This window comes from Rhamphochromis sp. 'chilingali' (genome assembly GCF_963969265.1).
Source record: "Rhamphochromis sp. 'chilingali' genome assembly, chromosome: 16".
NCBI lineage: Eukaryota > Metazoa > Chordata > Actinopteri > Cichliformes > Cichlidae > Rhamphochromis > Rhamphochromis sp. 'chilingali'.
The window spans coordinates 16,626,688-16,641,757 of record NC_137943.1 but is presented as its reverse complement, the minus strand read 5'-3'; the positions used below and the strand labels follow the sequence as shown (position 1 = coordinate 16,641,757).

At 42.1% G+C, this 15,070-nt stretch overlaps 2 protein-coding genes across 2 annotated transcripts; one reads left to right on the top strand and one right to left on the bottom strand.

The window, feature by feature from the left end:
• Positions 1-173: 173 nt before the first annotated feature.
• On the top strand, positions 174-5,398 carry otol1a (otolin 1a). The gene is made up of 6 exons (XM_080906978.1): positions 174-312; positions 3,116-3,218; positions 3,302-3,780; positions 3,868-3,957; positions 4,105-4,176; positions 4,323-5,398. Exons 3-6 carry the CDS (start codon positions 3,324-3,326, stop codon positions 5,198-5,200), a joined length of 1,497 nt encoding a protein of 498 aa, XP_080763104.1. The 5' UTR covers positions 174-312; positions 3,116-3,218; positions 3,302-3,323; the 3' UTR covers positions 5,201-5,398.
• Positions 5,399-8,933: 3,535 nt separating this feature from the next.
• On the bottom strand, positions 8,934-14,990 carry LOC308412770 (T-cell acute lymphocytic leukemia protein 1-like). The gene is given in 5 exon segments (XM_080907333.1): positions 8,934-11,564; positions 12,480-12,598; positions 12,931-13,493; positions 13,496-13,598; positions 14,837-14,990. Coding segments are annotated over 5 exon segments (1,374 nt in total). The 5' UTR covers positions 14,896-14,990; the 3' UTR covers positions 8,934-11,034.
• Between the last annotated feature and the right edge of the window lie 80 nt (positions 14,991-15,070).

The following is a 15,070-nucleotide window of genomic DNA, read 5'->3' as shown; positions in this document are numbered from 1 at the left end:
ACACACACACACATACACCTTCCTACTTAAGAACTGTCAAACCACCAACAGGGAGCGCGAACAATATCGGAAATCCGAATGTGTGTTTAACGAAGCAAAATAGTAGAAGAGGCAGGAGCTGCGAGCAATGCGGCCAAATCAGGTGCTTTATGTTGAAAGACCAGCGGAAACGGTTTATTCACAGCGAGAAACTTCACGTCCACTCGTTCCTCAAATGCAGTCGGCACTGACGAGACTGCGCAGCCGCAAACTCAGGCCATGCGCAAGCAGAACGCTGGACAAATGGTGGTGACTGCGGAATCGGATGATGAGGTCATCTAGTGTAACACATCACAGTCATAATCTAGATAGCGGCATTTTCACTTCGTATGACTTAAAATACTGTGTGATGATGTGATGTTTTATGGGGCTGCTGACTGTTATGGAGAACATTTAACGAGGCCCAAAATAAAAATGCAGCAGAATAGAAAACAGACATAAATTAGTCCCAATACTCATGCAACAGTATTTAAAAGTAGATAAAATTATGTGGTCGTTTCAAAACAGGCAGCTTTTGGCCCTAAACTAATGGGAGGCGATGTCTTTATGTTTTACAGCAGTGGTTGAAAAATGCCACCTCCTGGTGGCAGTTTAAGGTATAACATTCACTGCTAATTCTATAATTTACATTCTTGGAGTCAAATGATGGAGGGGGGGGCACATAAAGTTGTAAAGGGACAATTCCAGGCAGAGAAATCATACCAATTAAAAGCTTTAAATTTGGATTAATCACTCAATTAGACCTATTGGCACCGAATGTCAGTCCAGATCTTGTGTTATTTGCATACCTAATCCTTTCCCCCCTATTTCCTCTCCTTAAGAATGCCTTCTTGACAACTACCACTGAGACTATTTCTGATCAGGCTTTGATGAACAGTAGATGGATCAATTGCAGGGCCCGATGCATGTCTCAGATCAGCATTTTAACAGACTCTTGTTTAAAGTTTTTATCCCTCAAGGTTGTACAGAACGTATAGATAATAAAGCAGGATATGCTCAGTGGCGGCGGGAGCTCAGGAAGACCTCCGCTCAGTCTGACACCATCAAGTGCCTTTATTCTTTATCTTGGTTATATTTCTTCAGCAAACGGGCCTTCATCTGGGTGAAAACACGGTCCATGAACACACTGAATCTCTGCTCCTTAAGGGGTCTTCGACATGTGGTGTTCCAGAAGTAGAAAACTTCCACTCAGGGTGAGAGTGGAAAATTCCACCAGTAAATCTTCAACAATAGGAGGAGTCCTCAGTAACCTGGCAGATGCAAGAGCTCAAATTCAATCCAAGTCAGACAAAAGAAAAGACAACAGTGAAATCAACTAATGATAACATATATGCATCTTCAAAGGGACAATTTTTAGTGGCCTGTATTTTACAAATCCAAAAAGGTTCATTTTGGTTAAGACTTCTTTGTCTAGTACCTCTCCGTACTGAAAGAATAATGTGGTTAATTCAAGCCCCTTATAGTGTAGAAGGATTATTGTTATGAAAGTCCAGGTAGTGCTTAGCCATGGGGTAAATAATGTTACCTGTGCGTATGGCATATTCGTGTTCTGCTAACCTATACAACCATCTTTTTATTCTATCAATGTAAAAAAAACACTTTGCAGCTGGGACACTGGCCTAAAGATTAAAAATGAGGTTTTAAAATTAAAATGGTTTATAGTAAACTCATTTTGTGAAGCAGAATCAACAAATGTCACACTTTGTACTACATTTAAGCAACGATTGCAATGAGCTTTAGGTTAAATACAACAATTCTTTGAGAATAAACTTATATAATTTCCATATGAAAGTGCCTTGAAGTTTTTGGATATCTTAGTGTACATGTATTCCTTCCAAAGACCATCTAAAATGGGAGTGTTCTGAGTTCAGGAAGCCTTCCTTCTTAAAACAATTTGAAATATGTTAGGCCTTCAAACTGTGTTGTCTTTGGCATTTTGTGTAGATTCAACTAAATAAATGGGAACACATTATGTGTTTTTGTGACAGGCTGCTGGTAACAAACTTTTATTATATAGACACACAACACCGGCTCATCCCTTAAGTTAAGTGCCTTTCTTATGCTTGAGCGATTCAAAGGTCAGTGTAAGGTGGCTAAAATAGTAGAGTTCAAGGACTCCACTGTAAATTAGTGTAAAAGCAGCCAATGCCAAAAGAAAAAGTTTGAAAAACCTTCAGAAAGCTGAGAGAATTATTGCTCAAGATCATTTTAAAACATTACGAGAAAGTCTGGCTGCTTGGAAGCAATTTTTTTTCTTTTCAGATTAAGGAGCATGCTTAATCAGACCTAACCCCCGAGTTGTGCTTTTGTTTCAATCTTACAGCAAATTATTTCATATAAAATATATTTCAGTCATAAAATTTGCCAGGATGTCTACTAATGACCTCCTCCTTTTTATTTATTCATTTAATTTATTATTTTACTTTACTGGGAAAGTCCTCACTGATCAACTATTTCTAAATATCCAAATCTCTCATGAGTTCATTTCAGAAACTGAAATGACATCCAGCACAACTTTCGAGAGATGTGAAGCTCGGTTCACTGGTGCCAGGTTTCCGTGAGGTGTACTTGATTTACTGGGTTTACTTTTAGATCAAGGAGATGACTAGTTAGATTACTGGTGCCTGTTTTAGGACACTGATCCTTGTCCCACTGTATCTGGTGATCTGTTTGCTTTGAGGTGCTGCCAAATGGTGTAGTGAGTTGACAACTCTCACTTGGTACTGCACTTGGTAACTCTCATATGAAACGGTATTCATTACCAACAACGTGTATGTTTTTGTGTATAAACAGTCAGTGTATGCAGGCATGTTCTTTGACTGTGTATCTGTCTTTGTAACTTTATATTGTCTCCTGTTTCTGTACAAAGCAAGCATGTGTGTGAGCAACACCTAGGCAGGTTGCACACTCCTGGGCCCTGGATTCATATCCAATATCACAAAGACATAAACTCTTGCCTTGTACAACAATCTGCTTTAGTTCGCATCCCTCAGGAGTCATGTAATCTGTTGCTGCCAGCCCACCTGCCACCCAATAACCCCAGAGTTTTCTGTCCCTTGTTCTGTCATTGGCTTAGAGGCACATAAGCTGGAGAACCAGGGCAATAAAAGGAAGGAAGAAAAACTGCACCGACCACTTGTTCTGAGGGACGGAGTGAAGAATCAAGTGTCCATCAACAGGTAAGATGCCCTCTGTGCTATTTGTCTGTGATGCAAGATAAATGATCAGCGCTTCACCCGTTTTGCCTGAATTCTTCCATTAGATTATTGTGCCCAGCCGTCAATATGCCACCCCTTCGGGCTGTTGTGCTGACCACTCTCTGCATGGCCCTCATGGCCATGCTGGCAGCTGGTGCCAGAACCACACGCTGGCCCAAACCCCAGAGCACCAAGAAGCCACCTCGAGCTGGCGCCAGCGGTGATGGAGGTGGACGATTTGGACGAACCACGACAACGACCCCATCCCCTACAAGCAGCCTGAACACTGAAGAAACAACTGACATTATGATGGATGCATATTCCCTGCCCTCTACAGATAGCACGACATACTCCATTGACACATACCCCACTGAATTTCACACTGATGCTATAGTGCCCCCTGGGAACATCCTTTCAAACTTTACCCTTGACTACAACGAATGCTTCTTCAACTTCTGTGAGTGCTGTCCACCAGAAAAAGGTCCCGTAGGGCCTATGGGAGAAAGAGGGCCAACGGGGCCACCAGGTGAGAAGGGCATTCCAGGTGAGACGGATTTTAACTTTTTTTATTGTAAGGGAAATTACAGTTTAAGTCAAAGATTTTATTCTTTTTACTCGCGTGTGTTGTCAGGGTTGCCAGGAGAGAAGGGAGAAACAGGGCCCAGAGGACCTCCCGGACCAGCAGGATTACCTGGAGCCAATGGACTCAATGGTGACATAGGTACAACGAGGCTTGACAGCAGGAGAGTTCTTGAATGTCTAAGGGTTTCTCTCTCTGTGTCTCTCTCTCCTTTTGTGCGAAACGCTGTTTTGTATAAGTACTTTTTGGATGTCATTTTCTACGCTTTATTTATCAAAACTGCTGCAGGTGAAAAAGGTGATCCAGGACCTGCAGGTCTACCTGGTACCCCTGGTATGCCAGGAAAACCTGGAGAAAAGGGTGTGTAGTTTCCTGTAAGAACCTGGCTACACATGTGCAAAAGTCATGATTTATAGTTATTGTTTCTCAAAGTGCATTGAGGTACATAATAACATATTTTCATTCAAACCTTTCTTCCTAAATAAACATAAACCCTCCACACACAGGTGATCCAGGCCCCAAAGGAGAGAAAGGTGAACGTGGCTTCCCTGGTCTAAAAGGGGACCCAGGAGAAAGAGGAGAGCCTGGCCTGAATGGGACTAAAGGCATCCCTGGCCCAGAGGGGCTGATGGGGCCCCCAGGGATTCCTGGGTCAAAGGGTCAGAAAGGTGAACAAGGGCAGCCGAGTGAGTGTTTGCCAGGTGAGAAAGGAGAGAAAGGTGATCATGGACCCCCAGGTCTAAGAGGTGAGATGGGCCCCCCAGGACTGAATGGAGCTGACGGTGCACAGGGAGAACGGGGGGAGCCAGGGCCTCCAGGAGGGAAGGGTGATACTGGACCCAGAGGCCTCCCAGGTGGGAGGGGACTGGCAGGGTTGAGGGGAGAGAAGGGGCCTAAAGGTCCTCGTGGGCCTCGGGGTCCCAAAGGACCTCCGGGTCAGAGTGCCGTTCAGGTTCGATCTGCCTTCAGTGTAGGTTTGTTCCCCAGCCGCTCCTTCCCTCCGCCGGGCCTGCCTGTGAAGTTTGATAAGGTGTTTTACAATGGGGAAGGACACTGGGACCCGGCACTCAATAAGTTCAACGTCACATACCCCGGGGTCTACCTATTCAGCTATCACATCACTGTGCGCAACCGGCCTGTGCGTGCAGCCCTGGTGGTTAATGGAATGCGGAAGCTACGGACAAGAGACTCTCTGTATGGCCAAGACATCGATCAGGCATCTAATCTCGCGCTGTTGCAGTTGAACGAAGGTGACCAGGTGTGGCTGGAGACACTGAGAGACTGGAATGGAGTTTACTCCAGCAGTGAAGATGACAGCACATTCTCTGGCTTCTTACTTTACCCAGACATAAAGACCAAACCTACTGAGCTGACAAACCTCTGAATGCATCCTTGACTGAGCTCTGATTTGAGCCTCTCGCAGACTCTGCAACTTTCAGCCTTTTGCACTGCTCTGTCATTTTAATGTGATTCAGCTAAGCACTGCTGCTCAGTATCTGCTAGCTCCCATGCTAATCAAACCAAATGCTTTACTTGCCTTGCTGTACCTGGAGACGGGTGAGGCCCAATTAATCTTCTGTATGCAACATTTCAGCTCTTTGTAACACTGCATTAAAATTGACTCTGCTTGAAACTGATGACCCTTGGGTTGTATTTACACAGAAACACTCATTTAAAAGCTATTTGCCATTGCAAAGAGAAGGGAAAAGCTCAACGCCAGTGAACCATTTGTATTACTTGGACATAATTTAAATAAATGACGTATTGCATTTGTTTCCCACTAGAGGGCGCAAGGTGTTCAATTTTTGGACAGAAGCTCTGGAGATTAATACACAAAGACAGTAGGCTAGAAAAACATAATGGTCCCACAAATATTTCAGGTAAAGATTGAAAGTGATACCTCTGTCGTGATGTTATTGAAAAAACTGCACACTACGGCAACGATATACGACAAGGAGAAAAAGGCAAGTCCGGATGATTCACTGGAACGCAGAAAGTAATATGATTTAAAAACCACATTATATATACATGTATGTACACATATATAATTGATATTACACCCCCATAACGTCATACACCTTAGTCCTGAGCAGAGATGATAACCCTCTGCAGTAGATCAAGCTGCACCATAAATTATACTCTAATGCTCCCACACTGCACAATGAAAAATAGAATAGAATAGACTTTTACAAATACTATATCTCATTAGACGTTAAAGAGTCAGGACCTCTCACCAGATTATAGCCGATAATAACTCACTTACTTTTATACAGCAGCAATTCATTCTGAAGATAAATTACATTCAGTACATCCGGTATACACTCAGCCACACCGAGATGCTCTGAGACTTTTTATGTTGTGACGTGTTCGTTAAATGTAGGAGGCAGGGGAGCTGCATTAGCTGGTTTTAAAGCTTTTCTTTATGCAAGGTTGTAATTAGGCACAGTCACATATTTTCTAAGCACATATGATACACTTACACATACAACAAAATGTATAAGCAAGATGAAGTTTTAGATACTAATAATGTAACTTGTGCAACAATTTTTACAGAAATGTATCCTCAGATTAGTGATCAGTGTATCTAAGTATCAACATTTCATTGGGAGTGAAACAAATAAATGAGATTTAAATCATTTTAATTTATAAAAACTATTAAATAAATATATTCTTCAGGGCTTTCTCCCACTTGGAGTCTTAAATAACAACAAAGCTTTAAAATTGGACATATACCTGAGAAGTGTATTTTCACTCTTCAATGCAATTTAATAAAAAAAAGTACTTCGTGTGTGTATTCATTTACAAATCTGCGTAACACTTTGATTTACTCTGGAGAACATGCGTTGCCTGAGGGGGATTTATATTTCAGGTTGTACACTCAACCAAGACTGCAGCCTGTAGGAAGATAAACAGTTACTATAATCAAAAACACTGTATCATAGCAGACACAGAGGATTTCTATTTACACTGATGTCCGAATTTTAAGGCAGCATTTTTTTTCTCTGGTGTCTTTCATGAAAAGATTTAGGAGGCAGGTAATGTTTTTCTTTTTCAGGTCTATCATCCACACTGCAATTTAAATACAACTGTAAATACAATTGTGAAAACTTTGAAAAGAATTATGTAGTATTTATGTAGCTGATCACCAGTGATTATTCAAATAACATTTAAATACAAAAAACATTTAAATTGTTCAGACAAAGTTAGAATTTTCAACACCAAAACTTTCCCCGCTCTTTTTTTTTTAAAATTTTCTTTTAATTTCATCCTGATCAAACACCACCAGACTTGGTTAGCAATCAAGAAACATTAATGTTTGGTCAAAATGAAGAACCTTAGAATTACTAAGAACTTTAGACCTAGTTTGGAAATCTCCTTATCCTTACCAGAGTGACATTTGAAGAACTCGAGTTAAACTGACATGTTTTTTTCTTTCTACCTAATTATAACAGTGAATTAAAGAGTAAATGACAGCTTTATAATAAGGAGTCACTGATGCTGATGCTATCAAACTTGATAAAAATAGTCTCCAGTGCAACTCCATCAAATTGGATGTGACAGAAATGAAGTACAAACAATAGCTGCTTTCGTTTAAGTAGTATTAGGCGTGCTCAGCAACAGCCTGTTCCCTGTATAGGAACCTTCAGACAGGAAGTGGTGAAGGTAGAAATATCTCTCAACTGGAAAAGTTTTATTGATTGGAAGATTGACTGGAATATTATGAATTAATTTACTTTTATGAGGAATATTGAAGGGAAACCTGTTAAAGAGGAAAGCCCAGAATAACATCTCCATCTACTGGTGAAGGATGTATATTTCTGTCAAAGTTCCACCTTATTCATGCTGCTGTTCATGTTGATGGTGGTGTGTGTGCGTTTGTTAAATGTTATTTTGCTTGTTTGTTTATAGGCCTATCTGCGGATATGTGTGCATAAGTGTGCGTGTGTGTGTGTGTGTTTGCATTTATGTATTTTCCTACTACTCTGTGTGAAAATATAAATAACTACCTTGGCGGTGTGTGCAGTGTAATCTGCTCCCAACAGGCTGGATTCCCACTGTGAGAAAGACAGTATATTGTTCCTGCAGCACTACAGATAACAACTCATTAGCATACTGAATCATTTGGCAGCAAGAGCCACTCTGCCACCCATCTGCACTGAGCTGATAAACACACACACACACACACACCAGCTCTCTCTCTCACACACACACACACACAGATCCATGCAGTGGGCATACGCATACACACAACGCTGCTCTCACAAACACACACACACCCGCAACAATCTTCCTCTCATTCGCTCTCTTTCAATCCCTGTACACTCCCTGTATCCCTCTCATTTGTGAGTCTGTGTCTTTTTGGAGAGTTAGGAACACTGGAGCAGGTAAATGTTTGGCAGGCACTAACCCAGAGAACCCCTCCGCAGAGTCCCAGCACAGCCAGAGCACAGCACGGGAGAGGTCTCCAAACACCTGGATGTCTCTGATGCTCTCTGGAAGCAATTATAGCTTTCAGAAATGTCTAAGTGCTGATTCTGTTGTAGCAGTGGTGGCACAGTCCTCTGTGAAAACTTATGGGATATAGGGAAGAATCCTTGAAAAAAAAGTGCTTAAGCTACACCTACAAAGCTAATTTTTTTATTAATGAACACAGGCTGGGGAGCATAACTTCAATAAGTAAAGAATTTATGGGCGGTGGAGTCTTGATCAGTGTGGCTGTTTCACAGTGTGTACAGACACAGCAGCAGACAAACGAATGCAGTGGAGGTTGTCAAAACCACTTTCACAATGGCAGGATATCCTGAAGGTCACCGAGCCATGTTAACCTCCACAGGAAGTTGTCACTTGGTGGGAGGAAGAGAGGATTCCAGCATTCATTGGAGGAGTTTCTCTGAGGAGGGCTGGCTTTAGCTATAAACCAAGCAGATATGGTGGGAAACAGCTGCGAGGAATGTCATTATAGGAATTAATCACTGAGATTATGCAACTCTTAAATATGGTGTAAAATTTGGAAAATATTTCACATAGTATGAGAAGGGCCACAAGACTACCGTATGAACTCAGCTGACTTGAAATGCACTGCAGTCGACCCACAGCGTGTTTGAGTGAGATCAAATATACAAGACTTTCCCTCTGTTTGTTTTATTCATTTTTTTAATATAAAATTCATCAATTTAACATTGGATATATTTATAGATACAGCTATAATACAACAAATATGTCATTACCAAACGTACAATGTCCCTTTACTGCAATTCATAAAATACCATAGTTACCAAAGGTACCAATATAGGCTACTAGGTCCTGCTGAAAAAGCAACAACAGTGAGCAATACATAAGTGTCTTTGTCAGAAAACTGCTGGTGTTCTTATGATATTAACACTGTGTGGTGATGGTGTGCATGTGTCTGTTTGCACGTGTGTGCGATCCAGATATTAGTCACGTTGCGGGGCCCTAAATCTGTTTATACACTCAGATTATTGGCATTTCCTTTCCTTAAGAGAACAAAAGGCACATCTCCATTAAGTGCATCATTAACTTCTAAAATGAAGACAAGTTTCAAAGGAGAGTCAGGGTTAAGGTTGGAGAAGCTGGAACTGCTGTTAAGGTTAGAATCGGCTTCCCGGATGGCTGTCACGATCTGAGACCGCTTCAGTATACGACTGCTGTGCTTAGAAGAATTTGCAATATCATTAGTTTTGCAAGATGTTTAAATTTGACATGACAATAATAGTAATGTCATATTAATTCATCTTTAATTCTGATTATTGTGTTTTTGTTTCCTTTTTCTTCAATGAATTGCACTCAAAATACTAGCGGAGAGAATCTGAAACCACATCTGTACAAAAGTGTACAAAATAAGAACAATTACATAAAGCAGTATCGTATGCGTATCAACAGTAAGCTATCAGTGGTCAACACCAAGATGTGGTGACACAGCCCGTCTCCGGGAAATCAGTGTAAGTCATTTTCATATACTCTTAAGTCATGGATGTGCAACTTTGTGCGTGCGTGTGTGTGCGCGTGTGTTTTAATGTGTCGTCTGTACATGTAAGTGTAGAATATGGCAATGAAGGGATTTATTTGTGTACCTTACTAAACTACAACTGATTTACAGTTAAAAAAAAAAACCCCAAACAAACAAAACAAAACACTGCAACATTCATATAAAAAAGGACTGCATGAGTCATGTCGTGATTTCATTTGACCCACACTTTGTACACTGCATGTCTTGTACCTCCACAGCAATTTCAAATAGATATATTCATTCCAGGCAGTGTGATTGTTTTCTGCTGTCTGCTGACACATTTGGTGACATTTTCTCATCACCAAAGTGTAACAGAAGTCAATTGTACCACAATTGATGTACTTATACGTTCAGTCGCTTGCTTTACTTCTTTTTTCTTTCCTTTTTTTTTTAGTTCATCTAATTTCTCCTCCTTCTTGTCATCCTGTCTCCTAAAAGACAATTTTGCTAGTAAACCCACTGACAAACACACTATGGTACATCTTAATCCACATGACTTGAATTTGAGTCACTATTATTACATTGTGCAGTGGAAATATATATGCTATTTACAATGCATACGAATCGCATGGGTACAATTAGGGTCCACTCAGTGTTTTTATGGCCTTAATTTAAAGACACAAAGGAAAATTTGCCTCACTCAGGCAAATTTTCCTTTGTGTCTTTAAATTAAAACACCGAACTTGTCGAGGATAAATCTCCATGTGTGCTTGTTACTTTCGGCGCCGTGCAAGCAAGGTGGATCAATTCCAGTGGCATCATATTGTAATTAATAGTGTCATCAGTGAAACATTGATCCTCTGAATAAAACGCTTGTCGTTTGAGTGACGATTGCCTGATTATTATTAGTTTTTGTTTCTTTGCTCTTTCTTTCATATATTGGGGTGTTTTCTATTGTGTAAGGATATCCAGTCTTTGGCGCTTTCAAAGCACTGAAATCCGCAGGTCTATCAAAGACATGAGACATGCAGAATTTACAAGTCTTAAATTCATCAAACTGTTCAGCGTGGAGACGAGAACACGCTCGTCGTCCATTTTGGACAGCACTATCTCAATATGCGGAGCTTAATTCTCCTTTCTACACTGATGACTCAAAAATTACAGGGTCTGAGTGTGTCCGCCTCGTTTTTCTTTTTTTAGTTCCTCCATTTCACTCTCAGGTGCTGTGTTGTTGTTTGTTGGCGTCAGCATCATCGGCGACTGGAGTTATCTAACGGGCGTCCATTGCGCCTCAGATCCCTAGTAGCTAGATGAAGTGGGGGTCCGCGAGATGTTGCTAGAGTCCTTGGAGCTGGAGGCGAGTCCTGGTCCTCCATGAAGCTTTCAGGACTGCCTTCAGCATCGCCATCAGGTAGGCTTCCGCAGCTGGAGCCTGGCGACATTGTCTCCAAAAGATCATCCCTGGCTAAGCCCACTACTGTGTCCTGGTGCGGTTCACCCTGAGGGCCCCCCTCGTGGGCGGCAACCCCAACCAACAGCCCTGTGTCCCCATCAGTTGTGCTGCCAACATTCCTCCCACCATCCTGATCCTCGAGGAGGTTGGAGAGGAAACTGATGTACTTCATAGCGAGCCGCAGTATCTCGTTTTTACTCAGCTTCTTGTCGGGAGGGTGGGTGGGAATGAGTTTACGAAGCTCTGCAAATGCCCCATTTACATTCTGCTGCCGCCAACGTTCACGACTGTTTGTGAAGATGCGACGTACAATCTTTGGCTGGCCAGCTAGCAGAATGGAAAGAAGGAGAAAAAGACAAGAAAAGGGGAGAGTAAGGAGACAAGGCACCAACACATTTGCAAAAAACCAATGAAATGCAGAGCTGAAGCAGAAAATATGGTTTGTAAAACAATAAATCAACAGAAGCGCAAAAGTAAGAGTGGGAGAAGAAGCAGCAGGAGATGCACAACATTTATTTGCGAGAAAGTACAGGATGAAAATAACAAACTTCAACAAATTCTAAAGCAGTAACTTTTAAAATTGTCCTCCGTATATGGCCACAGATTTTTTTTAGCTGATGGATCAGATGTGTGCCATATGTGATACAAGTGAAATGGTTGGTGTGGCATGCCAATCTCCTTAAAGGTTGTCAGGGAGCATGTGTGCTCCCTATTTGACATTCTAAATATTTTTTATTTAGTTAGTCATAGTAAAATGCTTCACTGCAGGTAGTCACATCCTCTCACCCTTCAACAATGGTGTCTTCTAAGCTATTGTTGCCCTTGGAACACACCCAGTCTATCTTAATCCTTCAGCCCACTCTGCAGTAAAACCTTGGCATGGAGGCAGGAGCACCCCCATCCTCCACCCCTGTACATGGCAGTGAGTGGGCAGCAGTGGAAAGGATGTTTCAAATGAAATGAACCCCAAATCCGCCTGAAAAGGGTTTACTTTAATGACATGCAGGTACATGTATTTGACATTCAGATTAGCATTTATTTAGCCCCGTGAATTATGATGCATTTATTCTTCATGGGTGAAGCCCTTTCTGAATTTTCCTTTGGCAAGGCATCTTCTGCGAGACTCAGATTAGGTACGGTATAGCTCCATGTCAGTGAATGAATGACAATGGTGATGGAGAAGGGACGTTTGGGGGGGGGACTAAACTGGCAGAAGGAGGACACAGCAGAAGTGCATCTTACCATACTTATAAAGATCTAAAATGCGCCTACCCTCGTCGAGTTCAACCTCATAAGGCGCCGGGCGGCGCTTTACCCTGTTGCTGGGGTACATGCTGTACTGCTCCGACTCTCCTCCGAGACTATGTCAACAGAAAGGAGACAAAAGGTGCACAGGTACATTAGGTCACATGAATTCCACTGTACACAGTTTCCTTCATTGCTTCTAAAAGATCTTAATGCTCTCCACTCATTGCAGCAGGACACACACACACACAAACACACACACATCTGTCACATATGCACATGCTCAATAATGTAAACATAACGTAACCTCAGTAATACAAAAAGCATCTTGTCCCCTATCCTTTTACAGAAAGGCATAATTGTGTCTAATAACCATCAAACTTTCTATGTGCATTCATGAAACTGTATGTTTTTTGTTTTGATTCCCCCCCCTTCCTTCAGCCTTTACCTGTTGATGGCGGCGAGAGGCTGTGCCAGGTTGTAGAGCATCGCCCGCGCTGGGACAGGGAACGCGTTTGGGCTCAGTTGGACCATTCGAGCGTCGTCTCGTTGCGGCGGCGGCAGCGGCAGCGGTGGAGGTCTGCGAAGTTCCGTGATCGGCACCAAATGGCTCTCAGTCCTCTGTTGCACCGCTTTTATAGCGTCCCTCCTGGAGAGCTCGATCACCGGCACTTCCCTTTTCAGGTCAAGGGCGTTGTGAGAGGCAGTTTCCTTGGCAACGCCGTTGATGATGATGCTGATGCTGGTCCCGTTGTTCGAGTTCTGCAGAGGAACGTCATCCGTCTCCTCAACCCCCTTGAAGCTCCCTCCCCTCTCCTCCTCCTCCTCCTCCTCCTCTTCTTCCTCCTCCCCCTCCTCTCTCCTCGGCTCCCCGTCCTCCTTGCATCCGTTCTGTCTGGAGATGATGGCGGAGTCCTCCTGTTTATTAGGACCGGACCCTGCATCGGGACTTTCGGGACAAAGCTCCTGTTGCCGCTTTTCCATCATTTTTATGCCGTCACCACTCGCTAGAGTCCACTACGTCCTAAATGAGATTTCCCTCGATTAATCCATAGTTCAGTGCATCGTTTGTGGCAAAATGTCAGATATAACCACGCATTTGCTGTCCACGCAAGCCTAAAGAAAATTAACAATAAAACATCATCACCGAGCTATTATCCTGGCTCGTATCCTTATTCAAAGTACTGTTCTTAAACTGTAAATGATATGAATACTGTAAAGCTTAAATTAGCAAATTGAATGAGCAATTAGATGACCCCCCCCCCCCCAGGTGACACATTTTATTCGACATTTTTCAAACTGAATAAGAAAAGGCCAAAGATTTTCCTGCGATATTGTTCCATGACAAAGAAATAACTCGGCACTCTATGACCATCACATTCAAACATCTCGCAGTTTTCCAGGATCAAACCATTATTTCTCAAACTATCCAAGGTGAGAGTGTTTTCAAGCTAAATAGAAACACGATGAATTCTTTTCAGGGCTCACTGGATTTTATTTTGTTTGAAATTTCCACGGTTGATTATTTTGTCACCATTTAATTTACAGCTGCAGGTGTAACCCGTTATTGTATTTATTTTATTAGGAGTCTTGTCTGCTCCTGTTTGTTTTATTGCTATTATGAAGCTCTTATCAAACGCTTGCATGGCCTTCACTGCTACAGTTAAGGCGTTACGCCTATATCTTACAGGGACGTTAGATGTCCGCGTTAATTATAAGATCGGAAATTAGAAGCATCATTTTCGCTACTGTTAAATGTAAAACTATCGTGGAGGAAAGCTGTGGATGCGAGGACTAAAAGGAAGGTTGATAATGACCACTATTCGTCGAAGTTAAAAAAATAAGAAAAATAAAAATCCACCTTTCTGCTTTTCCTTCCTCCCCTTGCAAATGAAAAATAATAGTCCAAAAAATGCTCGAACGTGATCGTTTTCACGCGCAAAGAATTAATAGCAGGTTGTCTAATTTTTTTTTTGTTTTATCGAGGGTAAGGCCATATTAGTGCTGGTGTTAACACCGAAAATCAGGAGTTTCCCACAATGACCAGTTTCAGGTGTTTCAGACGTAACTCATTTGATAAATTTCCTGGAAATGTTTTTCCTTTTAAACGAACGGCAGACGGAGAATTAAAAAAAAGAAAACGCACCATAATTTCTGGGAATTCTCCAGCAGGCCTCGCATCCGTTATTTCATGCCGTAGACTCCAACCATCCGATCGGACAATAGCAGAAAATATAGGCTAAAAATGTCGCTCATTACAGCAATAAAACCAAGACGAACGCGCTCAAATTACCGCGTACAGAGCGAAAAATGCGCTGGTTTAAATGAAGAGATGTGTTTTTGGGGGGACTTACCGTTCCAGCCGTGTTGTTGATGTTACTGTGTAAGTGGAGCCATTTTGTGAGTGGGTCATCCATGTCTGAGGTTTTTCTTTTTTTTTCTCTCTCTACCAGTTGTGGAGTAGTGTGTGTATGTGTGTGCGTGTGCATATGTGTGTATGCGTATGTGTGTAGCTGAGTTATTCCTCGCCGCATCCAGTGCGCTCCCTCAGTATGGGGAGCGGAACACAGGCCGCAATGTGGCCGAGT